Source organism: Mirounga leonina, unplaced genomic scaffold (genome assembly GCF_011800145.1).
Source record: "Mirounga leonina isolate KUSES-001 unplaced genomic scaffold, KU_Mleo_1.0 Mir_99, whole genome shotgun sequence".
Lineage (NCBI taxonomy): Eukaryota > Metazoa > Chordata > Mammalia > Carnivora > Phocidae > Mirounga > Mirounga leonina.
Window position 1 is genome coordinate 4449393 of NW_023270971.1, and position 24236 is coordinate 4473628.

Here is a 24236-nt window from a genome sequence, read left to right on the forward strand (position 1 = left end):
CCAGCTGGCTAGCCTAATGTTTCCTAGGAAGTTCAGTTTCTGAATTTAGAAACTAGATCTGTCAGCCAGACAAAATCTTATTTCAGTATTCCTTTATATGTTCATTGAGCCTTACTGTGCCCCAGGTACTGTTAGGTGCGGTGAGGGATGCAGAGATGAGTAAGTCATGATCCCTTTCTCTCTAGGGAACCTCTAGTCTGGTTGAAGAGTCAGGCCAGAAATCTCGATAATAGTATCACAGGGCATAGCCTACAGGGGCTTTGGGGTGGGGGCACAGGAGAGATTGAACAGAGGTGCAAGGCTAAAGAATTGGTGAGAACAAAGGTCCGAGATAGTATGGCAGGGGTATGTTCAGAGAAGAGTTTGGGCTGGCGTGTGGTATGTACATAGAGGGGCCAAGAACAGAAAGCTAGTTCGGAACTAGATGGTGGTGGGCCGCGGAGGCTGAGCTGAGGAGAATAAAGCAGGTAGGCGCTACAGACCATAGAGCCTTTTTGAGCAGCTGAGTGATGTGGTCACCATTATACTTTAGGAAAATTAGTGTACATTGTTTCCTGTTCCAAATTTACTCTTGCCTTTTGTCCAGAATTTGTACTGAAATCTTTTCTTTTCCTCGGGCCATTCTTCTTTTTCTGTAAGCAGTAAGTGGAAAAGGCAAGACTCCACTTCGAAAGAGGTACAACTCCCATCAGATGGGCCAGTCGAAGCAGTTTCCCCTCGAGGAAAGCAGCTGTGAGAAAGGCTGTCAGGTCACCAGTGAGCAGATCAAAGCCGATATGAAAGCAGCTAGGGATATTCCTGAAAAGAAAAAAAACAAGGATGTTTATCCCAGCTGCAGCAGCGCCACCGCCAGCACAGTGGGAACCTCCAGCTCACACAGCACTGCTTCTCAAAGCCCCGACTTTGTAAGGACGGTGAACAGCAGCGGCTCTTCCGAGCCTAGCCCTTCAGAAGTGGATGTGTCCAGGCAGTGTGTCTGCTCCCCCGGTGGGTCAGAGGACTCTGAGGCCATGGAGGAGGGTGATGCAGAGAGTTCTGTCTGCCCCAGATGCTGCTGTCACAGGCCCCAGGAATCCCAAAGGAGAACTAGCAGGTGTTCTGATGAGGAACGTCCTTCAACCAGCCGAGCCTGTGTTGTGAATGGCCCGGATGGTACGAGATCCGCCTTTTCCTTTAGGACTCTGCCACAAGGGGGGTCTTCAGGCCCAGCACATGATGAGAGGACTAATGGGAGTGGCTCTGGGGCTACAGGTGAGGACAGGAGGGGGAGCTCCCAGCCTGAGAGCTGTGACGTGCAGTCTCATGAAGACTACCCTCGGAGGCCCCTAACAAGGGCCAGGAGCAGACTCTCCCATGTACCGCTGGTATCTGAGTCAGGTATGACAATGCTGCCAGGACTAGCAACTGCAGGGTAGGCCTTGGCAGGGGCATGAGCTCGTTCCATAAGTTTTCTTCCATAAAGCCAGTTTGGCAAATGGAATTCTGTGTTGGGGTTCTGTGATCATACAGAGTTTGAACTAATTTTCAGCAGTGGTGCGGGTGGGGGGAAAGCATGTGAAAGATCTTGTAAAACCTCCAACCCAGGAAAACTCAAAATAGTTCAGCCTCTGAGGGAAACAATAACTGTGTCTATTGACCCTAAATACGATACTGATTCTGATGTCTAAGTCCCAGTGTAACTCTGCTCCCATCCCATACTTAGGGAAGTTGCAACTCTTAGTGAAGCTTTAAACCTTAGCCAAAAGGTAAGGACCTGAAGTTGCTGGGGCTGGGGAATATATCATATGGGTATATACCCCTCTGTCTGCCTCTGCACTACTTAGTAATTCTTTCTGAAATCTAGTTTTGCTTCCAGTTAGGTTTGCCAGGAGATAAGCAGGTAAGTAGGTAGTTTAGTTGAGAATTATTTTTTGTGAAGATATACTCAAAACATATATATGTATATAATTTCATTGATAACATTTATAATGTGTATGCCAAGGCATTGGATTGGATGGGGTAAGCACGTTTCTCAATCATAGTTCTGTTTATATTTCTGACCTTATTTTTAAGTAATCTCACCTGCCTTTATTAAATCATGAATAGCTATCAATGAATAATATATTTTAATTTTCTCCAGGTCTCCCTTAATTTGAAAATCTTAAAATTAGCTCCAGAATGCGGAGTTAGTGCTTTTTTTTATATACTAAATAGAGCCAATCAAATCACGTGGAGCTAAACTAACAAAAATAAGCTTTCATAAAATAAATATGAGACCTTAATTATGTGCTAATCATAGTAGCTTAAACTCAAAATATGAGTTTTATTTAAACATTTCATTATGCTTTACAAACACTAGTTCTGCCATATGACGAAAAATACATTTCCCTTGAATTTTAAATGTTTTATTGTATCTTTTTTTTTCTTATACATAGCGCAAAATTCACCATTTTAACCATTTTGAAGTGTACATTTCATTGGCATTAAGTACGTTCACGCTGTCGTGCAACCATTACCACCATCCATCTGAACGTTTTCATCCTCCCAAGCGGAAACTCTGTGCCCATTACACAGGAACTCCCCGTGACGACGCCTTTTGTTGCATGGTTTTTCGTGTTTGTCAAGCCAGATCTACTTGTTTACCTTTATGATTTATTTCTCTCTTTGCTGCTGTGGAAGTATGCATGGTTCAGCTCTTTGGTCATATCTTCTCATTCTTTTATTCATTTGCTTATCTTAGCTCTTTATTTTAATCTGTGGGAATGAACTTAATTTTTTTATTCCAAATTGTCACTGAGTTGTTTCAATGCTGTTTGTTGGCATCCCATTCTCATGTCATTATTTTGAAATGCTTTTTTTTATTGTGTACCTTAGATAAACTTAGTTTTGTCTCTGGGCACTCTGTTCTATTCCAGTGTTCTGTCCTCTTTATTCTTCTTCAGAATTTCCTTGGCTAGTCACACATTTCTCGTTTATTTGTATAGTTTTTTATAATAATTTTTGTCAAGCTCCAAAAAATCTTGGGGTTTTTTTGGAATTCCATTACATTGATCTACTGAAAAGACAATTGTCATTTTTACAGCATGGAGTCTTCCTATTAGGAACTGTTTTGTCTCTCATTTTGTCTTTTGTCTCTTGGTAAACATTTCAGTTGTTACTGTTTTGGGGGGGTGGGTGTTTTTGTTTTTAATATAAATACTTCATTTTAACCCTAGGGGACTTTTGACTTCTTTGTTGTCTCATGCCCTGCTACCCTGTTTACCATTTCCTTCTGACTTGTTTCAGGTCTAGCATTTTTCTTAGGTTAAAGAATTCTCTAGAACTTAAAAAAGACATCTCATTTTTACTTTTTTAGGTAAATTATATCTGTTATCTTGTAATTTTTTTCAATTTGAGAAGATTTCTAATGTGTATGTAGCTAATTGTACAGTAGGTAAATGATTAACTCATATTTTTTCAACAATACAAATGTCCATTTACTTTCAGTAACGGCTTTTCTGGAGAGATGTCAAAGTGCTGATTTTAGTATTATCTGGATCTCTTTTGGAAAGAACAAGTTATTTGAGTGGCTTTCAACTTGCTATTTTTGATCTAGCATGTTTTTGATATCTCTTGGCCATTCTGCTCTTCAAAGTTTTAAGGAGAAAAATCCAAACTATGATAAAGGAACAAAACTTGATTGAGTGTTACGGATTTTTTAAAAATCACTTGTTCAAAGAAAATGTTTGAGTTTTTAATTTGGTTTTCGATTTATGGCCTTAATGTTGTGTTAAAACCCTGTTAGAAGCTAACATAGTTATCTTGTGAATTCTGATTTTGGGAATAAATACCTGTAAGTTGTTCTTTGTATCCTCATTGTATACTTTATAAAATAAATATCACAAAAATAACTAATTGGATTATCAAAGAATAGCATTTAAGATTAATATGGTATGGTTCTCATTGATACTAACCTCTTTCCCTGACACCCCAAGACTGAATTGGTTTGTTTTCTGTGTTTCTGTAGCATCTTCTACGCCAATGTTAACTATACTGTGTTGTAATTCCGTGTTTTACTGTCTGTCTTTCCAATAGACTGAGCTCCATGAGGGCAGGGACAGTGTCTGCTTGTTTGCCATTTTATTCCCAGCTTCTAGCACAATGTGTTACATGGTATGGGGCTCAGTGAATAATTGTGAACTTAAATAAGTGGTAGGAACCAACATATGAGGTATGTTGATGCTGGTGGATGTATGAAATCACTAAGAATTATCCCTAAACAAAGAGGGAGGCATGAGAAAAAAACACGATGAATTCTTTTTTTCTTTTACATTGGGAAGCCTTTGTTTTTAATGCTTATCTACATGTAAAGTGTGACTCTGTTTTATAATTTCTCTTAGAAAATATGAACTGCCAGTTTGGGTACTCTGCAGAGCAGGAAATTTAACTTTGAACCCCATGTTCTGATCAGTTAAGGGAGAGAGCATTGCAGGAAGGTGAAAAGTTTGAAAATCAGATAATAAAAAGAAAATGCTAACTGAAGATTCAAATTTCAACACTGTCGTAAAGGAATGGAGGCAGACCTGTTTTTTGTTAGTTCATTTTCATTTTTCGGGTACTGGGAGACAAACCAGTTCCTATTATTGGTTGTAATAGGTGTGTGAATTTTATCTGTCATATGAAACGTGCTACCTTTAGCAGATTCCTCGTCAATAAAGATAATTTAGATTTTGCATGAAGTTCCTTCAGGAATACTATGGAAGAAGGCCTTCAGTGGGTTGGCTAGATCAATAGTTCTCATCTTTTCTGGAACCCCAGGGTTTTGTTTGGGTTCAGGGTCTTTAGAGGAAGTTCGATGGGTAGAACTCTTAGGCTCCCTTTTAAAGCTTTCAACCAGAGTAGCTGCTTTCAATCGGTTTGCATAGTAAGATTTCATAAAGTTTTCAAATGGTAGAGGAAAGGTTCTGGTATGTAAAAAAAAAAAAAAAAAAAAAAGGTACTTGGATTAGATCTCTAGAGTTCCCATCTAACCCAAGCCTTTGGGAATTTGCTATATTTGTACCTTGTTTCCCTATCTTTCTTTCTAATCCTCGTTTGAAGTTACAGAATTACCAAGTAGGATGTTTGTAATCTAGTGGTGGTCTCTGAAGGCAGTGTGGTGAGATTTTTCATGAAGATCAGCCTTACTGCTTTCAATAAATGCTGTGCTACAGAATGCTTGTCAAAAACTGAGGACAGTGATTTTTTAGTGTCTTGTCTTAGTATGGATATGTATTTGTTAAAGTTTTAGAGAGGACTTCAGACCTTGCCTTTAAATAAAATCAACATAGTATTTGCTCTTATAATTAAACTGCCAGGTTTTAGAACAGCACTAGTAAATGAGTTAGGGCCTTACTAACCAGGATCTGGCCAGATAAAGACTACAGGTTTTCTAGCGTAGTGACTGGTGCCAGATTGCCTGGCGTTGCCTCCTCATTCCACCACTTACACCGTGGTGAGCTGTTCTCCCGTCCTATGTCTGTGTCCTCATACGTAAAAACGGAGAATAATCTCTCACAGAGGGATGTTTTAAGGATTAAATTAGTTATTGCGAGTAAAACCCTTAGAAAAGTGCCTGACGCACAGTAAGCGCTCAGTAAATATTTGCTACCATTGTTGCTCCATTTCCGCATCTGTAATGCACTCCTTCATTCAGTGAATGTTGAGTGCCAATTCGTTCAGTAAATGTTCATTTGAGATCACTGCTAGTGGCTGACATTGACACAAAGGTGAAATAAGGCAGTGTTGTTGCCCTCAGGGAACTTTAAGTGGAGAAACAAAGTGTGCAGGGAATTACAGAACCACTTACAAGGTTTGGGGGCCCAGGTAATTTGTTAGAGCAGGTGGTATTTGAGCTGGACTTTTCAGGAATGGGTAGAATTTCAAAAAGTGAGTTCAGGAAAGGTTCGAGGCAGAAGGAGCTAGAATGATTTTGGCTTCAGGTGCTCTGGCGGTGGCAAATGACTAGGACATGGTTTGGAATAAAATTGAGAATAGGCCTTGAAAGGCCTTGAAACATATTTACTAAGCAATAGTTAATAATTTAAAGTTGTTCAGCAGGAAAGTGGTGAGTTTAATCCACCAATAGTATTTAAGATGGGTTGGTAACTGGAGATAGGAATGTTAAGTAGATTGTTGATACGGCCAAGGTATGAGAAGGGAAATCCTATTTGATGTTGACCGGCTTGAGATAATGGAGGGTGATCTTGTTTTGGAATAGTCAGTTGGAAATAGCAGTCATATTGTGTTGGGATATAATCTGATGATACTCTATTGGGAACCAAGTCATAGATTTGAAAGTTGCCTTGATAGCATTATATGCAATATGCAGTTGAATGTGTTCTTTTGATAGAAAGAAAGCTAAAGCTAAAATTTGGATTTTCCTCTTGCCTTTTTCTAGAAGTTGCCAAAACAAAGCCACGTCATGCCATGAAGCGGAAGCGGACAGCAGATAAGTCCACCAGTACCAGTGATCCTGTGATTGAGGATGACCATGTGCAGGTGAAGGAAAAAACCCCACTTAACTTTCAGTTCAGCCACGTTCCTGAATAATGACTAAAGTTTCCATCTTTATCATTTTTTTGCCCTAAAAGAAGAAATTGGTAACAGCTCCTTCTTGTGCCAATGAAAACATTTAAGCTTTAAAAAAAAAAAAAAAGTCTGCAGAAAGACACATCTTTTAAAATTTCTCTCCTTGTAGGTCCTGGTATTAAAATCCAAAAATCTTGTTGGAGTCACTATGACCAACTGTGGAATTACAGATCTTGTGTTAAAGGACTGTCCCAAGATGATGTTCATCCATGGTATGTATTTAGGCCTCTGTCATACACAAGCATCACGAATGAGCTTAAAGAATTAAAGACTCCTAAATAACCACAATAACATTTCTTTATTTTTTTCAATGGAATCATTACGTTGGATTATTTCTAATTCTGTCCTTGTTCTAAAGTTCTCAAGCAGTTCCTCCATAGTATTTGTGAGGGAATACATGCAGAGACTTCATCTTTTAAAACAGCCCCTCCTTTGCTTTCCTCCAAACAATAATTGCTACTTGCTCTGACAGAGTAGATTCACAACATGGGTGGGCTTTGGAGTCAAATAGATCTCAGCTTGAATCCTGTCTCTACCGTTTGCCACACTATATGATGTTGTTTGTGTTTTGTGTTCATGTTTTTGTGGGGAGTGGGGACTGTGCCTTACGTGTTTAACGGCTCTAGTTTTGATTGACATCGTTGATCAGAACTTCAGTTCCTGGCACATTATCCTCACTCAGAATTATGTTTTTGATACCTATCCATGTAGAATTACGAAGATATGACAAGTGTTTTGCCTTGGACAAGTTATATAGTTTGTTCATTTTTTTCTATTTGTAAAGTGTACATAATTATGCCTACCCTATATACACATATTTGTGAAGATTAACTACAATAAGTGCATGTGTGTGTCTATGTATGTATGTACACATATACATAGTGGAGGGTCTGACCCCTAACTAAAAGGTTACCTAATGTTAGTTTGTATTATATTTGTACTGCGGTATTAGGGGCTTTCATTTCTTTGCATTTCTGTGTTACTACTAGTAAGCAAAGCAAAGAAATCCTTACCAGTTTGTCGTACACTAGGAGAATCCCGGAAAGAAGAGAGAAAACTAAGATTTAAACACTACTTCTCTCCTGAATTCTAGAAAACTCTAGACCCTATGTTCACCCTTAACAGGTGATACTTTACTCCATTCCAGTCAACAGAGTCTTAAAATATCTACTAAATGACCATCTCCTGTTGGACTTTTCCTCCTAAAACAGAATCAGGGGGCCCTTCAGAAGCCCAGAGGTCTTAACAGCAGGGGAGCCCAGCCTGGCAGGCAGCACTGTCCTTGCTCTCCCCTCTGAGGTCTGAGACTCTGCTTCGCAATCTTTTTTTTTTTTTTTTAAGATTTTATTTATTTATTTGAGAGAGAAAGAATGAGAGAGAGAGAAAGCACATGAGAAGGGGGAGGGTCAGAGGGAGAAGCAGACGCCCTGACAAGCAGGGAGCCTGATGTGGGACTCGATCCAGGGACTCCAAGATCATGACCTGAGCCGAACGCAGTCGCTTAACCAACTGAGCCACCCAGGCGCCCCATGCCTCGCAATCTTTGAGCTGCTTTGACTTCCTATTCTTTTCTCTGTTCATCTTTTGGAGAATCTCTTTTTCACCTCTGCTGTTAACTCTGAGGATTCATTCCCCCCCTATCTTGTCTAAATCTAGTGATGGATCACATGGCTTCAGGCCCTGCCTTTTGTTTGCCCTTAAACCAAATTGTTTAGCTCAGCTTATCATGAGACCAGGGATCCTAGATAAGTAGCTCTGTCCCTAGACACCTGCGAACTGAGTTAATGGTGGGCAAGATGACTAATTGAGGTCCGAACTGACCTCAGCCTTGTCTGGTTTTACAGTGCAGAGCCATTGATCCCGTATCGCCATCTGGTCCTCTCTCTTTTCCTCCTTTCCTGTCGCCTGCCCTGCTTCCCCTTCCTCCTGCCAGGTCACAGAAGGAGAAAATGAGTTAGAAAGGCAGAGACTTGCTTAGCCCTCCAACATCAAGTTAGTTACAGGGCTAGATTGCTCAGGAACGTGACATTGTGTCAAGGATGTTATAGAAGATGTCTTTATGAAATGTTGACGAGATCAAGCATATCAGCCTTATGGTTTTATCATATCTTCCATCTGATTCTCTCTTTGAGTTGGACCAAGTTGAAATCTATAGTGAAAATTGGATCAGAATGAACTTTGAGGTTTAAAAAAAAAGGAAGGGGATATTTTTCTGAAGTTAGCATACTATTGCAGTTAAATGCATTTATTATATAGCAACTATTTTTCTATAATCTCACACTTATATGTTAAACAGAGAGCATAATTAATCATGTTTTAGGCCAGCATTTTTAAAAGAACTCTCTGCAGTGATGGGAATGTTCTGTATTTACACTGTTTGATGTGTTAACCACTGGCCACATGTGACTGTTGAACACTTGAACTGTGGCTAATGCGTGAGGAACCTAAATTGTGAATTTTAATACATTTTAGTTAATAGAAATTTAAAAAGCTACAGGTGGCTAGCGGCTACCACATTGGATTATATAGCTTCAGACCAAAGTATCCAGATATTGGGGTCTTTTAAGGTTTTGCTTTTATGCTTAAGATAGGAGTTAAAAATCAGCTCTGCTCATTTCCTATGGGTGAATATATGATAGTATTTGTAAATTATTCTAGGTTTATTTGAACATTACCCATAAAATTATATAATTTAATAGTTACCATCATTCTTTTCAATAAATATTTTCTAAACAGTTGCTGTGTTTAGGGAAGTTATTCTCTGGAACATGGACTCTCTGCCAGTAAAAGCTTAGATAGGAAAAAGTACCTTGACATCCCTTCAACATGAGGGTGACCACCTCTTGTGAACAGGACAGAATGACTTTTTATTTTATTTTTTTAAATTTTATGTATTTATTTGAGAGAAAGAGCATGCACATGAGCACAAGCAGGTGGAGCAGAGGGAGAGAGAATCCCAAGCAGACTCCATACTGGGTGGAGAGCCTGATGTGGGGCTCAGTCTCACACCCTGAGATCACAACGGGAGCTGAAATCAAGAGTCGGACGCTTAACTGATTGAGCCACTCAGGCTCCTTGTGACATTTTCAAATCATTTGGTAACTGTTAGTTGTACTTTATGACAGTACTTGACCTAGGTTAGAAATGTTCACCTCTGCAGTATTTGTTGCTAATATAAGTTGGCCCAGTCTTCCAAACATGATTCCAGATGGGCTATACATTGCTCTATTATTTTATATAAAGTATTTGTAGAGCTTACCATTGTTTTCATTTTGTAGCTACCAGGTGCAGGGTACTGAAACATTTAAAAGTAGAAAATGCACCAATTGTGAATCGATTTGACTATGCACAGTGCAAGAAACTAAATATGGATCAAGTACTAGATCAGATACTAAGGATGCCTCCTGAGAGAAACCGCATCATATATCTACGCCCCATGCAGCAGGTAACGAGCTCACTCTGCTCTTCTCTGAGGAATATTGCAGTGATTTTTTTTTTTTTTTTTTAAGTCTTCCACCTTTTTGGACTCGGAATTTATTCATTTGCTCAACCTGTGGTAATGAGTCTTTAGATTCTACACGCTTCTTTAGGTCTTTTAGGTAGTTAGACTGCCTTGCTAATCTTCATCCTTAATGCTTCTCTGCTTGATTTTTATGGGTTTTCAGCAAGCTGTATAACGAAGGCAGTTGTTATTTAAGTTTTTATACTTAGTAAAAGTTGCCTGTGCTAAGAGCACAGACTCTGGTTTCAGACAGCCTGATTCAAGTTCTCGTTCACTGGCCAGGAACAGATTACTTAGCTTCTTTGTCTTATTTCTTCGTCTGTAAAATTAGAATAAAAACCTACACTTGTGATAGTTAAATTAATAAATGTGAAGTATCACAACAGTTTCTGGCATGTAACACGTAGTCCTGTGATAGCTGCCATTATTATCATTATTAAGAGGAAACTTTTTATTGTATCTACATAAGAAGATGAATATTGGCTGAACCTATTATGGTCATCATTTCACAATATATGTGAATCAGACTAACCTGCTCTGTGCCTTAAACTTACACAGTGATGTATGTTGATTACTTCTCAGTGAAACTGGGGGTGGGGGAAAGAGCAAACGTCGTATGTAAGACTCTGTGCTTGGTGCCAAAATAAAGTTTAAAGGAGACGGTAAATAATCGTTGCAAACAGTGTTTAAGCCTGGCCCCAAAAGATTCATTTCAACAAACAAATCATTTGTTGTCTGTAATTTTCTGGGGTTGAAGAATACATAGGGCATTATCCTTCTCTCGAGAAGTTTGCCTTTCCGGTAGGAGGGAGACATGTGCGCCACTAAGATGGTAAGGTGGGGTTGCCTAAGTCAAGACAGGGGAGGGGGCACCAAGTGAACAAAGGCTACGCAGGGGCAAGGGAATGTGTTCTTTAGGATTGGCAGTAGGCCAGTTTGAATAGGGTATGTAGAAAACTACACACTCGCAGCTCTACAATGCAGCCAGTACTTAAACCTGTGCAGGGCATGCTCAGAAATGGATCCCCGGGGTCAGTCAGCTGCATCAGGATTCCCTGCTTTAGTGGGTGTGTCTGTAACAGTGACATGTAAATCAGCAAGCTTGCTGAGAAGAATTTTACCAAGCCCCACTCCCAGGATGGCAAGCTGTGTTCGGGACTGAATGTGACCATTTGATTTTCAAATCTGCCAAAGATTTTAAAACTGAGGTCCCAAAGAAAGATTGTTCATACTCTGAAGAGATAGATTTTCAAGGTGTTCTCTTCCTTGGTCCAAAGCCCTGTCTATGATGTCTTCCCCAGGTGGACACACTGACCCTGGAGCAGAAGCTATTTAGTGGTCCCTACCCCTATCACATCTGCATTATCCATGAATTCAGTAACCCTCCCAATGTCCGGAACAAGGTGCGCATCCGCAGCTGGATGGATACTATCGCAAACATCAATCAGTAAGTAATCTGTGGCCCCTGAAGGTCTTTTCAGTCCTTTCCCGTGGCAAGGGGTCCCAGAAATGAATCCTAATTGTTCTTTGAAATGATTTTGTCTGAGCTTTTCAGGCACTGAAACATATGACATACAACATGTAAAAAAACTGAGGGAAATGAGTACTTAAAACTAAAAAGCACGCCATATATATTTGTAACTTTATTTCTAAACTTAGAGAAAAATTGCAGGAACAGACCATACACGTACATTGATGTCATGTACGTGGAAAAGCGATGAAATTAAAGATCTTAAAACTGTTAATGTTTTATATCATCAGAAAGTTGGATTTTTCTATGCATTTATTATATAAATGTTTTATTTAGCACCTTATACACGCAAGACATTTGATTAGAGTGGCTTTCTTTCTTTTCCCAATAGGACTTTGAAGATAGTGAGGAATGTAATTTTGACTTGACTAGATACATGTCTTCTAGTTTTCTACTTCTGTTAGCTATTTAATATTTTGTTTGAGATGTTCATTAGAATCTAGGCCCGATACAACTTTGACAGGTCCTTTCTACCCCACACCCCAACATTGTTTCCAGTTTTGTAACCTTTATTTAATTTTTCTTGTTGCCTCCAGAGAACTCATTAAGTATGAATTCTTCCCTGAAGCCACACGAAGTGAAGATGATTTAAAGAAATACCCCAAGTACCCCTGGGGTAGAGAAATTTATACTTTAGAAGGTGAGCATTGACCATAGGGAGGGTAGGAATCTGGAGCCTTACAGTTCTTCAAGGTAATGGGTGTTTTGAGTATCTGCAGGTAGCAGGGACCACATGAATACTGCTCTCCCTCCGTGAGTCTTTACCATCCCCAAAATAATCCGAAGCAGTGTTGAAACACAAAAAGTAGAAGAAAATTGAAACCTGCTACAGTTTGGGAGTTGGAAGTAACTTTAGGGCACCTGTCTCAACCTCTTTATTTAGAGAGAGGGAGAAACTGAGGCTTACTGAAATCAAAGGGTGACCAAGATCACAGGACCTAATAGAGGCAGAGCTAGAGTTAAGAGTCCACCCCTCCTGGTGCAGCACTTTTTTACCCGTGATGGATGAAAGCACATTTTCCATTCTGCTTACAAAATACTAGTGTTTGGCCCTGTTCTTACTTCCACACCAGCAACACTGTTAATGTGTCTTCTTATTTTAGGGGTTGTGGATGGAGCTCCGTATTCCATGATCTCTGACTTCCCTTGGTTGAGATCATTACGGGCCGCAGAACCCAACAGCTTCGCCAGATACGATTTTGAAGATGATGAAGAAAGTAATTATGGCCTGATTTGTATTTCCTAGTCTGAGTATATCCTACTGTGTTAGATACTTAATATTTTGTTTGAGTTAAAAACAGTGTATGTAGCCTTTAAATTGCTTCTCATATAAATGTGAGGGGTTTTTTTAAGTTTTTTAAAAATGTTAATTAAATTTTGTTAACATATAGTGTATTATTAGTTTCAGCTGTAGAGTTCAGTGATTCATCAATTGCATATAACACCCAGTGCTCACTCCTCACGTGCCCTCCTTCATGCCCGTCACCCAGTTACCCCATCCTCCCACCCACCTCCCCTCCAGCAACCTTCAGTTTGTTTCCTAGAGTTAAGAGTCTCTTGTGGTTTGTCTCCCTGTCTGATTTCATCTTATTTTTTCCTCACCTCCCCTATGATCCTCTGTCTCGTTTCTTAAATTCCACATACGAGTGAATTCATATGATAATTGTCTTTCTCTGACTAACTTATTTCATTTAGCATAATACCCTCTAGTTCCATCCACGTCATTGCAAATGGTAGTATTTCATTTTTTTGATGACTGAGTAATATTCTGTTATATATATGTACTACATCTTCTTTTTCCATTCATCTGTCAAAGAAAAACCCAAAAAACACAAATAGAGCTACCCTACGACCCAGTAATTGCACTAGTAGGTATTTACCGAGAGGATACAAGCATAGTGATCTGATGGGGTATCTGCACCCCAATTTTATAGCAGCAGCGTCCACAGCAGCCAAACTGTGGAAGGAGCTCAGATGCTCATATAAATGTTTTTATTTGCTTTTTGTTGCCCACCCACCCTACCCCCCCACAAACAGCAGCTCTCAATTTGTACAATAAGTTGACTTACTGTGGATATATAAAAGTTGGTGGGCAGGAGTCCTTGAGACAGATATTTTACCTAGGTGTTTTTATTACCTAAATGCTTGTAATTTTCTTACTCTCTACTAAGAGTTTGTCAGCTATATTGTTTTGAAATTGTTCCATTTACATGAATGATTGTTCTCCTTATGAACCGCTTCTCTTTGGATACCATAGAGGAACTTACAATTCAGGTGTAGATATTTGGGGAGAAACTTGAAGGAGCTTTTGAATAGAGTTCTTCTGAGTGTTAGCACACTTGAACATTAATTCATAGGAGGTTTTAAAAGCACACTTTATGAAGAAGCCGATTTGGAAGACCACACGGACGTGTACATATGACTTACCAGTCTGGTGCGTTGTCACGTTGGGCCTTTAATCACGCGTGCTCGCCGAGGCCCCAGACGTGGCTGGCAGCACGGCACTTACGAGGTCACTCAGCTAGCAAGTATATCCTGAGTATATCCTACTTGTGTAACGTGGGGGCCCAGCCCGGGAGCTACGCCTAGTTCAGTAGCGTCGCATTACAGCACATAGGCGTTTCTCATGCACCAGCTTCACCAGTGACCTCCAAATGATTCTCATAACCCTACATGTTTCCCCTTTACTTTCTGATTTCCAAGGCACCATCTATGCTCCTCGAAGGAAAGGGCAGCTGTCTGCGGACATCTGTATGGAAACAATAGGAGAAGAAATCTCCGAGATGCGTCAGATGAAGAAAGGTGTGTTTCAGCGAGTAGTGGCCATTTTTATCCACTACTGTGATGTCAATGGGGAGCCGGTTGAAGATGACTACATTTGACTGGTCCCTCCTACTTCCCACATATTCTGGCGGAAGCTGCTGGGGTCACCTGGCCGCCAGCGAGTGCCACCGGGATTCAGGGCATGCAGTTTGGAGGCCCTGGCACATTTTGGTATATAGGAAATGTATAAGGAACATTGAAGTTGTATACAAAGATTTGTACATAGAGGAAATATACAAAGACAGTTCCCAAGTACCACCTTTATATCATATGTTTATACAATTTAATTTAAGAATTCATTTTAATGAAGGCAGATAATTGGAAAGAGTTCATTTTGTTCATTTTTCCTGACTTAGTTCATAAAGTGTCACTTTTTGGCTGAGCCCCCATTTACTATATTCTTAATAATCATTGTCATCCCCTTAAATCTGTGCCTTCTTCTTCTCGAGCAAAGCTGTTTGAGTAAATCTGTTGAAGAGTCTTTGTGTCTTGTGTGCTTTTTTTGTGTTATTATTAAAACCAACTAAACCCTATAGGAGGAAGCTTTATGTTTGTGTACAAAATGGTGGTTCTTTTTTCTCTTGGTATTATAGTTGCCGTATTTCTTAAAATCAAATAAAAAGATTCATGAGTTTAAAAAAGAAAATTGAGTTTGAGAGGGACAGTGGAAGTTTCCAAAGCATTTCTAGTTATTTATTTCCACATTCAGTTGTGTATATGCTTTATCTTGAATATAAAAATAAAAGTGTATTAAAAACTTTTTTCTTGCCTTGGGCCTGAGTCCCTGTTTTTAAAGAAGAGCAGCAAATACCGCACAGAAAAGGAACGTGTGGAGTTGTGTCTAAGTAAGACTCCAGTGTAAGCAGGTCTCTTGCCTCTTTTTTTCTAAAATCCTGTGGCTGCCAGGTGTTCAACCCGTAGAGCTATTATGTGACCGAACACTGGGGAGAGCAGAAGTTCCCGAGATACCTGGTCACCAGGAGATGGCCTTTCTCCTTTCTCAGAAGAGACATCACCCTGATAGGGCGGTGACCTGTTCCTCATTATAGGGTCAGGGGTCAAGAGCAAAAGCACCTTCTAGAGCAACACCTGTGCTTAAGGGATAGCTTTGCCACTTGCTAGCTGAGTGACCTCGTAAGTTGCTTAAACTGGAAGGTCTGTGGAAAAATTCTGTCAACCCTTTCCACATAGGATATGTACTTACAGTCTCTATGAGGTGTAAGGGCCCTTAGAGACCGCCTAGTCCAACCTTTTCATTTGCAGGGGATTAATTGAAGTCCAGAGAGGGAAAATTCTCACGGTCAAGAACTGGTCAAAGCTAGGTAGGACAAGAATTTAAGTGTCTGATTCCCACTGGGCTGCCTCAGTATCATTCACGTCCATAGGAACGCAAGGGCGCTAGCAAGTTTTCTAACACTGAAATAGTGTGAATGATCATCAGTGTCTCTTCGTTCAAGTTCTTTTTCAAGACAAAATTATTTCTATCCCATTGGGAAGAATTGTCAGGTACGACGTTCAGTCATCTTTTTATTACCTTATTTTTAACTTGGCCAATCTCCGTTTTAACTAAGAGTGTGTTGTACTCTCCAGTTTAGAAAAGGCAGGGAAACATTCTAAAACATTCTAGATATTTCCGAATAATACACCGCCCCCCCCCCCCCCCCCCCCCGCCATCCTTAGACTCAGGCTAAACCTGTTGTTTTTTTTTTTCAATGTAACCCTAACCAAATCATCTAAACCATGCTGAGATGGGCCGCTAGAGGCCGCTGCTTTCTAACTTGGTGATTTCTCTCTCCAGCTCATCTAACCCACAGTTAGAACAAGGACAGCAGGAAGCGCTAAAATCACTGCAAAGATGCTCAGACTGAAAACCAAAACCGTGAACTTGGAAGAAGGCTAGTGTAGTAGGCATTTGGTCCGTGCGTGTGGAATGAATGGCTGCACAGAGATCAGCCTACAGCAGGGCTCGGCCCACTTCCCGGACAGAGCCGGACGGTAAATTCCTCCGGGCTCCATCACGGCAGCCACACGGGGGACCTCAACAAACGGGCGTGGCTGTGTTATAGTAAAGCTTTATTTATGGACACAAATTGGAATTTCACATCATTTTCACATGTCACAAAATCTCTTTTAATTTTCCAACCACTTTAAAAAGTAAAAAGCGTTCTTCCAGCCTGGAGGACTTGGCCCCCAGGCCCTAGTGCGCTTGCTCACACCTGCCGTAGAGAACGGAGTTGTCCTGTTCGTCCACGCAATTGCGTGTCACCAACTTGTGGTGCAGTGTCCGGCACACTTTTAAAAGGCCTTAAGCACTGTGTCGCGGACGGATGACTGAATTAATGTCAGTGTTAGATAGTCGTGCGAGATAATCGCGTCTGAGGGTGCTGCCCAGCTGTGAGCCCCGACAATCTCTGGAGAGCACAGCTGGGCACATAACCCTTACGGGGACAGCCTCTACTCTGGGGTCCCCGTTTCCTCGGCTGTAAAATGGTAACAAGGAATAATAGGCCCACCCCACAGGGCAGTTGTGAAGGCGTGATGAGAGCCTCCATAAACGGGAAAATGGGAGGCAAGGGGACAAAGTACTGCTTCCGCTGTAATTCCCTTCATTAGGAAAGGGGTTTTTACTACTCTTTCCATAACCTCCTCTTCCTTGTACCATATTCCAGATGGTAGGAAGCAGAGATAACTGGTGAGGCCATTAAGGAAGTAATGATACCATGAAAGCATTTTCTAAAAAGTGTTTCCCCGGGAGCCTGGGTGGCTCAGTGGGCTGAGTGGCCAACTCTTGATTTCAGCTCAGGGTCATGAGATCGAGCCCCTGTGTTGGGCTCCGCACTCAGCGGGGAGTCTGCTTGAGAGTCTCTCTGCCTCTCCCCGCCCCCAACCCAATGTGTGCTCTCTCTCAAATAAATAGATCTTCTAAAAAAGAGTTTTACCAAGTGCTTTGCGTACATCCTCATACTAACACTTCCAAGTGTGTCTGATCATTCTGTCCCCTGCTTTCCTGTTGGGGAAATTAGGGCTGAGCAGGTTAACTATCTTGTCAGAGGCACGCACCTGGGAAGCGGCGGAAGCAGGATGCTGTCAGTCCGGCCGTAGAGCCTGTGTCCCTGGGGCAGAGCGTCTCGAGGGCCTCGAAGGGAGGCCGGCTGAGGCCCAGGTAGGGCGGGCCTTCTCCACAGGGCAGCCGCCCCATGAACGTGAGCCCACTCCAGCTGACCTTCATGTGGTTAGCACGGTCCCAGAAAAAGAGAGGCTGCTGATTTTCAGATGCGGGCCTCACATGCCCCGCTCTGCCACGGGATGCAGCCAGACCAGAAGAGAAACAACACTGCCGGGTGGACAGCATCTGCTGTACGGTGTGGACGCGCTGCAACTAAAAAGAACGATGAAGAGTCTCATGTGTTGATGTAAAATGACGTTTACGGTGTACCGCTGAAGAAGGCAAGTTGCAGATCATGATACACAGCATCATTTATATGTAAGAACAAGACAAGACCATATATTTTTATATGTACATTTATACATATGGAGATACACAGAACGCATTCTTGAGTTACATAAGCCAGGTAGAAGAGCAGATACTTCTCAGGAGGGGAGTGGGATTGAGCTGGATCAAGGGGTGTTTGCTCTAGCTATAGTTAGAACTTGTTATCATGGGGACGGGCTGCATTAATACATTATCTGTGTAACCCATCATTTATGTCGTCTAAAAATATATAATTTGTATATTTAGAAACAAATTTAAAGAAGAGAAGGAAGAAAGCAATCTGTTAGAGTGGAGTGACCTGCAGTGTTTGGGCCCTGACTCCTGTGTCCTTGGGCAAATCACCTTCCCTGACAACGGCGGCTTCCTTTTCTAGAATATGCTGTCAGTAATCCCTCCCTGCAGGCTGCCGTGAGAGGCCCAGGGACCTTGCTGGGGAAATAGAAACTATAAAGTGCCCGCAGTGGTGAGCTCCTGGGACAGAGGAGCCTATACAGATAGTGGTCCAGGTTCCAACCACAAAATGTGGCAAAGTCAAGTTGCCTTCCACTGGAGCCACTCCTCCTCGTCTGCACAGCCCGGGGAGGGTCTGAGATACAAAAGAGGAGCGCTAGCTCTGGCTCACACCGCTCTTTCTCAGGGTGTGCAGTTGCTGGTTCCTCAGTAGCCCGAGAATACTGGCAAGAGTAGGAATGATCGGTGCGGGAGGGCCTTTCCTCCGGACCAGTCATCTACTGAATTCCTCCCTTGTTTAGAGACCCAAAGTGAGGCTCAGAGCGTGGAAGGGAGCCAAAGAAGACACTAAGCAAGTGTCGGGCAGGGCTGCACACTGGAATAGGCAGGTCCCGGATTCCTGTCCAGGCCCCAGGTTGAGGCAGGAGGGTACTTCCTAGGCAACAGGAGGGCTTGCTGCTTGCACCCCTGCTTGCTCCTACTCTCTCCCAACACCGTGCCCTACATGGGAGAGTGGAGTAAACAGCCTGGTACCGAACCTTGTGCCCACGGTTAGCGCTGCAGGCTTGACGGTCCCATTGCCTGTGGCCGGACTCCCGCCCTGGGGCCTGGGGCCTGGGGCCTCTCGGCTGAGGGCCGCTCTGCTGCAAAGCAGGAGAAATTTGGCTACTTCTCTTGCTAGGATTTTATGAGGATTAAGATAATCTAGGTAAAGCACTTACCACAGTGCCTCGCAAAAAGGAGGTCATTAAATGTTAGCTTCTCTTATTATTGCTACATGATTATTACGATTATTATTATTAACAACTTAGCTATGTTCTGGGATGAGCTAAAAAAAAGGAGAGGAAGGGAAGGGAGGAACAATCTGAATCAAATATAAGAGCAATGAAAAATATCATCAGTTGCACTTTCCTTCTCTCTGTGGTTCCAAAAGGTATCGAATTCCACTAGTGATTTAACCACATTCACGCAGAAAGTTTGGAAGATCCTCTCCGGTGACTTCCCTCGCAGCCCTTCCCAGCATCAGGAGCCCCTGGACCCGCCAGCCCTCCAGCACTCAAATCAGTTCCCTTGTAAACACATAAGCCCTGGGCTTAAGTTAGAACTTAAAAACCTTGTTTTCATTTCTTTATCTCTATGGCTGCTTTCTATTTTTGGCAAGTGATACTGATTTTCTATTCTGGGATTGATATAATGTTTCTCAAATGTTTATCGAAGTGAAAATTTATTGACTTAAACGAAAATATTAAGTAAATTGCAGTATAGGCAGGACACATATTTGGGGAAGATCCTAACAGTGGCCCTTGGATGCATGTTGGAACACTCCCAACAATCCTACCGACTCAAGAGTTTCTCTATTTTGTGGCTGAGACAAGCAAGACAAGAGCTGGTTAAGGTCCAAAGCAGCACGCTGTCCCAAACCCAGGCCTTCAAACGCATCCCTGATTTGTTTAAATTTAAGCCAAACACGCGACCACAGTTTTCTAGACTGAATGAAAAAGAGATTGCAGATTACGGCTAGAAAAGGTAAATGCATTAGTCTTTTCCACCCACAAGACCCAGAGTTTACAAGGAAGAAGTTGACCAGAGCAGAGCAGAGTAACAGAAAGACAAAAGCAACACTGATCTCTCCCCGGAGAAACCTGCAACACCAAAGAGAAAATGGGCAGACAGCACAGCACCAAGAAAACATTACTTTGTTCTTACTTGAAGACAAAATTGAAGGCAGTTTAGTTATAGCCACTCCCAGCCCCTCCCTGGATCCCCGGATCCCCTCCTTCATCTGCTCTACATCCCCCCTCTTTCCCCCCACCACCCCCCGTTTCCCAGTTTGCTTCAGGACAGAGCAAGTGAGCAGCGTGAAGTGGAAATGGTGGTGAGCTGAGAAGGTGAAATCTCAGGAAGAACGGGGTTGTCTACAAACACATACTTGGGGGTCAGTTGAAGAAGTTGGTTTTGATCTCTTTCGCTCTCCAGCTGCTGACCAGGAGCTGGACAGGGAGTTTGGGGCTTCTACCCGCACAGACCTGTGAGCTGGAGAGTCATGTGGAGAACAAGCACAGCTGGAGCGCCTTGATCCCAGGCGTGGGGTAGTCTGGCTGCAGCGCCGGCACCCCCATGATTGTCGAGGCTGACCTGGCAGATGTGGCCAGAGGCGTACCCCCCCACCAGAAGCATCTCTTCTTGACACTTGGGGCTACCTGGAAGAGGGTGGCCTTCTCAGAGAAGACAGCAGAGTAAGTCTCCTCCTTCCTTAGACAAGCTCTATCTACATCTCCTCCTTCTCCGTCTTCCATACACATGCTCTATTACCTGGACTCCAGGAAGCCAGACCTCTAAGTAATGTCAGGCTAGCAGCTGTCTAGACAGAGCGCCTCTGGTCCTGTCCTATAAACTTCCAATGTGCTGTTGGGTGCATCACCCACATCATCCCAGCCCTGGTCCAAAGCGAGAGCAAAGTTTGCTTGTGAGGACTTGTCTGCAAAGGAGACCATCTTCTTGACAACGGCAAGGGCTTCTAGTTCCTCAATCACTACTGTTTCCCTGGCCCAGGGTGCTTGTGACCTCCGCAGACACCAATCAGGGGCTGGCCCACAGAAGCGTGTCCCGAGAGTCCAGAAGAAGATGGCCTGAGGATATGGCAAGATCTCATTTTCCCACACATGCTATAATCTGTGGATCCCTGTTGAATCCAAGCTCCCACTGAATACGGTAGACCTACCACGGAGAAATCATATTTTACACAAGCAGATAAGCTTGCCAAGCTCCTGGGAAAAGAAGCATTTCATAGGGAACACATCTTACTGGATGTATGCACGTGTGTATGCATCTACGTACTCAGTAGTAGATACTGTCAACTTTGGGGACATTCAACAAAGCTTACCAGTTGCCTCAAAGCATTAAACCTCTTCCTCCTCATGATGATCTGGTTCTCATGATCTCTTAGTCTTTCCCTAAGAAGTTCTTTGTGCTTTGAGATCAGAGACCTCATTCAGACAGCACAGGAAGAACTCTAGAGCCCCGAATTTACTCAGCTCTGCCTTTTCCATGGAAAAGTGTAGAAAGAAAATGCAACTGTGAGGAGGCCTGTTAAACCTCTCTGAGAGGGTCCCATACCTGGGGTGACCAGCCAGCTTCCTTTGCCTGGAACTGATGGGTTTCCTGGGATGTGGGACTTGCAGTGCAAAAAAACAGAGTGTCTGATTATCCTTCCCACCGTTTCTGGGGATGGAGAGAAGAGGGAGAGCCAGTGGGTTCTGCTTCCAAGGATAAAATCGGTGGTAAGGAGGCAATTGTGGCTTCTGGGATGACTTAGGAAGGAAAGTGGGGTCAATAGATCAAGCACAAAGGCAAGGAGAACTGGTGAGGCTAGAAACTTCAGGCACATCTTTATCTTGTAACCTCCCCCCCCCCACCCACATTGCCTGTTCCCTGGGCTGGGTCCCTAAGAACCAGCAATCCATCTTTGCAATAGGATTTTTATCAGCAGTCAAAAGAAAGGCAACTGGAAGAAAATTTGCCCTCAAGAGTTTCAACCTGGGGGGATAATTCACCCCAAGACAAAATGATTTGCTGGTAGCTTTGACATCAGGGGAGCATCTCCTGAGGAGCTTGGAGGAAGTGAGATGCTAAAAAAGATGCAGAAAAATGGAGCCCCAGCAGCTTCACAGGCAGGGGACAGGGAATTTTCCCAAGAAAGTAAGTTGGTCTGTGATTATGTCTTCGCCCCAGCGAGCAAAGTGCCGGGCCCGAGACCAAGCACTGCCTCAGCACAGGGCCCTGAAAGCCCCTAAAAGGTGTCTTATTGGAGTAACTTCATTTCCTCACCAAATATGAGTTGCAAGACCATCCTTAATCAGCATTCTCAGTAAAGGTGCAGTTCCTTCTCCCATTGTCATGGAAGGAAAATGAATCAAGATTCATTCCACGTGACCTCAGAGCCAGTATGCCAATGAGAAAAATGTCATCTCTAAACACACACACACACAAATTAGACCAATAGTAAAGATGCCTTTGGGTAATGGATCTAAAATCAAACCCTGAGCAGTTTCCAAATCTATCCCCAAGAAAAAAGAAAAGAGAAACGTTCATATCTATCAACCAGAAAATATTGATGTTTCACTCGTCAGCTCTTTAGTGCTTCTGGACAGACATCTTGGCATTGATATCAATCTGACTTCATTACAAGAGCCTTGATTAATTCACCCACTATTGCATGTCCAGAGGATGGCCACAATGGAGAGGAAATTGGAGCTGTTTAGATTGGAGAGAAGACTTAAAAGGGTGGGTGGATGGCAGATCAGTGTCTCTCCCAATATCTAAGGGCTCTCAAAGGGAATAGGGAGCTAACTGCATGACCCCCGATGGAAGATGGAGCCGAGACAGGATTGTGTTCCAACAAAAGGAAAAACTTTCTTATAATTAAAGTTTCCCTACAATAGAAGGAACTGCATTAGGAGGTAGTGAGCTCCTATCCCTGGAGGTGTGCAAGCAGAGACTGACCAACTTCCAGGGATGCTATGGAAGATGCTACTCCTGCATTGGATGGGAGGCTGGATCTGAGGATGCCTGAAGTCCCTTCTCAACTCTGAGATCCTCCATATTCTGGCCTTGGTCCTGTCCAACACTGTGTTCCATGTAGCTTCCCTGGGCCCTCGGCCCCACTGCTTCATGCCTCACTGGTGGTGAGGAGGGTCAAGAGAGATGCCAGGGAGTCCTGTTCATGCGGACGTGAATGGGAATGAATGGCTTAATCATGAGCCATGTTCTCAGTCAGAAGCATGATTCCAAGGATTCTGGGTCATTGTGTATGGGCAGTTTCTCAAGTTCCTGGTGATGTCCACTGTGCAGAACTGTGTACCTAGAGAGGAAGGAAAGAAAACATGAGAACTCTACAGGCGTCCTTCAAATGCACCGAAGAGAGTGTTCCCACTACTGTTGACTTCCTTTCTACTGTCTGTTTCTGAGAGCATGGTGAGGTGGGGCTGGGCATCAACCATTTGAAACCTTTGTGAAATCTTACTATGCAAACCAATTGAAAGCAGCAACTCTGGTTGAAAGCTAAAAAGGAGCCTAAGCGTTCTACCCATCGAACTTCCTCTAAAGACCCTGAACCCAACCAAAACCCTGGGGTTCCAGAAAAGATTCGAACTATTGATCTAGCCAACCCACTGAAGGCCTTCTTCCATAGTATTCCCGAAGGAACTTCATGCAAAATCTACATCAAGAACTGAATCCAAATTGCTCATTTTAAAAGTAAGGAACTGAAGGCCTGGAGGAAATGACAGGCCCAGAATACGCAAAGAGTTAGTGGCAGAGTTTGGACTAGAACCTAGATTTCTTCTTTCCTCCCAACAAAGCCTAAGGCTCTTTTGTAATCATCAAAATGGACTTTATGTACTACCTCAAGCACTACGTACACTAAGTTTCCTCTACCAGGGAGGGTTCTGGATCCAGTACTATCAAAGTGCTGAGATTCGTAAAGTACTCAGGGTCTGAAAGACATAGTCACTGTATTCGTTTCTTTGATTCCTTTTGGTGACATTTGGGAGAGTAAATCAATTAGATGAATCAAACAGCCTGTTGACTCTAAGCATCACAGTGAAATTTCCTACTTGACAAGTGTTTATTATTTGTCTGCAGGATCACACAGTTGCACTCATATGTTAACTGCCTTTAAATCAATCTCAGTTGCAAGTGGGTCTTATCATCAGTAGCCCAGATTCCAGCATCTGGCAGTTATCCTTACGAAATTTCTACAGAGTTTCGGAGCGCTACCACTTCCCTAAGGCCAATGTCAAGCCCATTCAGTAGAACAAATAAACACATGCCAGTTACTTGGCATCATA

At 42.6% G+C, this 24236-nt stretch overlaps 2 protein-coding genes across 8 annotated transcripts in view; one reads left to right on the forward strand and one right to left on the reverse strand.

Moving 5' to 3' along the window:
• The window catches only part of FBXO38 (F-box protein 38), a 54403-nt gene extending 39478 nt beyond the window's left edge, over positions 1-14925 (forward strand). For 5 of the 7 annotated variants that reach the window (XM_034999593.1, XM_034999596.1, XM_034999595.1 and 2 more), the window contains 8 exons: positions 643-1377; positions 6398-6498; positions 6698-6800; positions 9867-10033; positions 11392-11537; positions 12158-12261; positions 12725-12838; positions 14325-14925. In XM_034999593.1, the coding sequence (XP_034855484.1) occupies positions 643-1377; positions 6398-6498; positions 6698-6800; positions 9867-10033; positions 11392-11537; positions 12158-12261; positions 12725-12838; positions 14325-14503 (1649 nt within the window). In that variant the 3' untranslated portion in view covers positions 14504-14925. The remainder of the gene's footprint in view (positions 1-642; positions 1378-6397; positions 6499-6697; positions 6801-9866; positions 10034-11391; positions 11538-12157; positions 12262-12724; positions 12839-14324) is intronic. The other 2 variants (XM_034999599.1, XM_034999600.1) reach the window with 2 other exon arrangements.
• Positions 14926-23160: 8235 nt separating this feature from the next.
• HTR4 (5-hydroxytryptamine receptor 4) overlaps positions 23161-24236 on the reverse strand; it is an 89756-nt gene continuing 88680 nt past the window's right edge. Inside the window, exon 6 of the mRNA XM_034999539.1 lies at positions 23161-23248. Within this exon, the coding sequence (XP_034855430.1) occupies positions 23161-23248 (88 nt within the window). The remainder of the gene's footprint in view (positions 23249-24236) is intronic.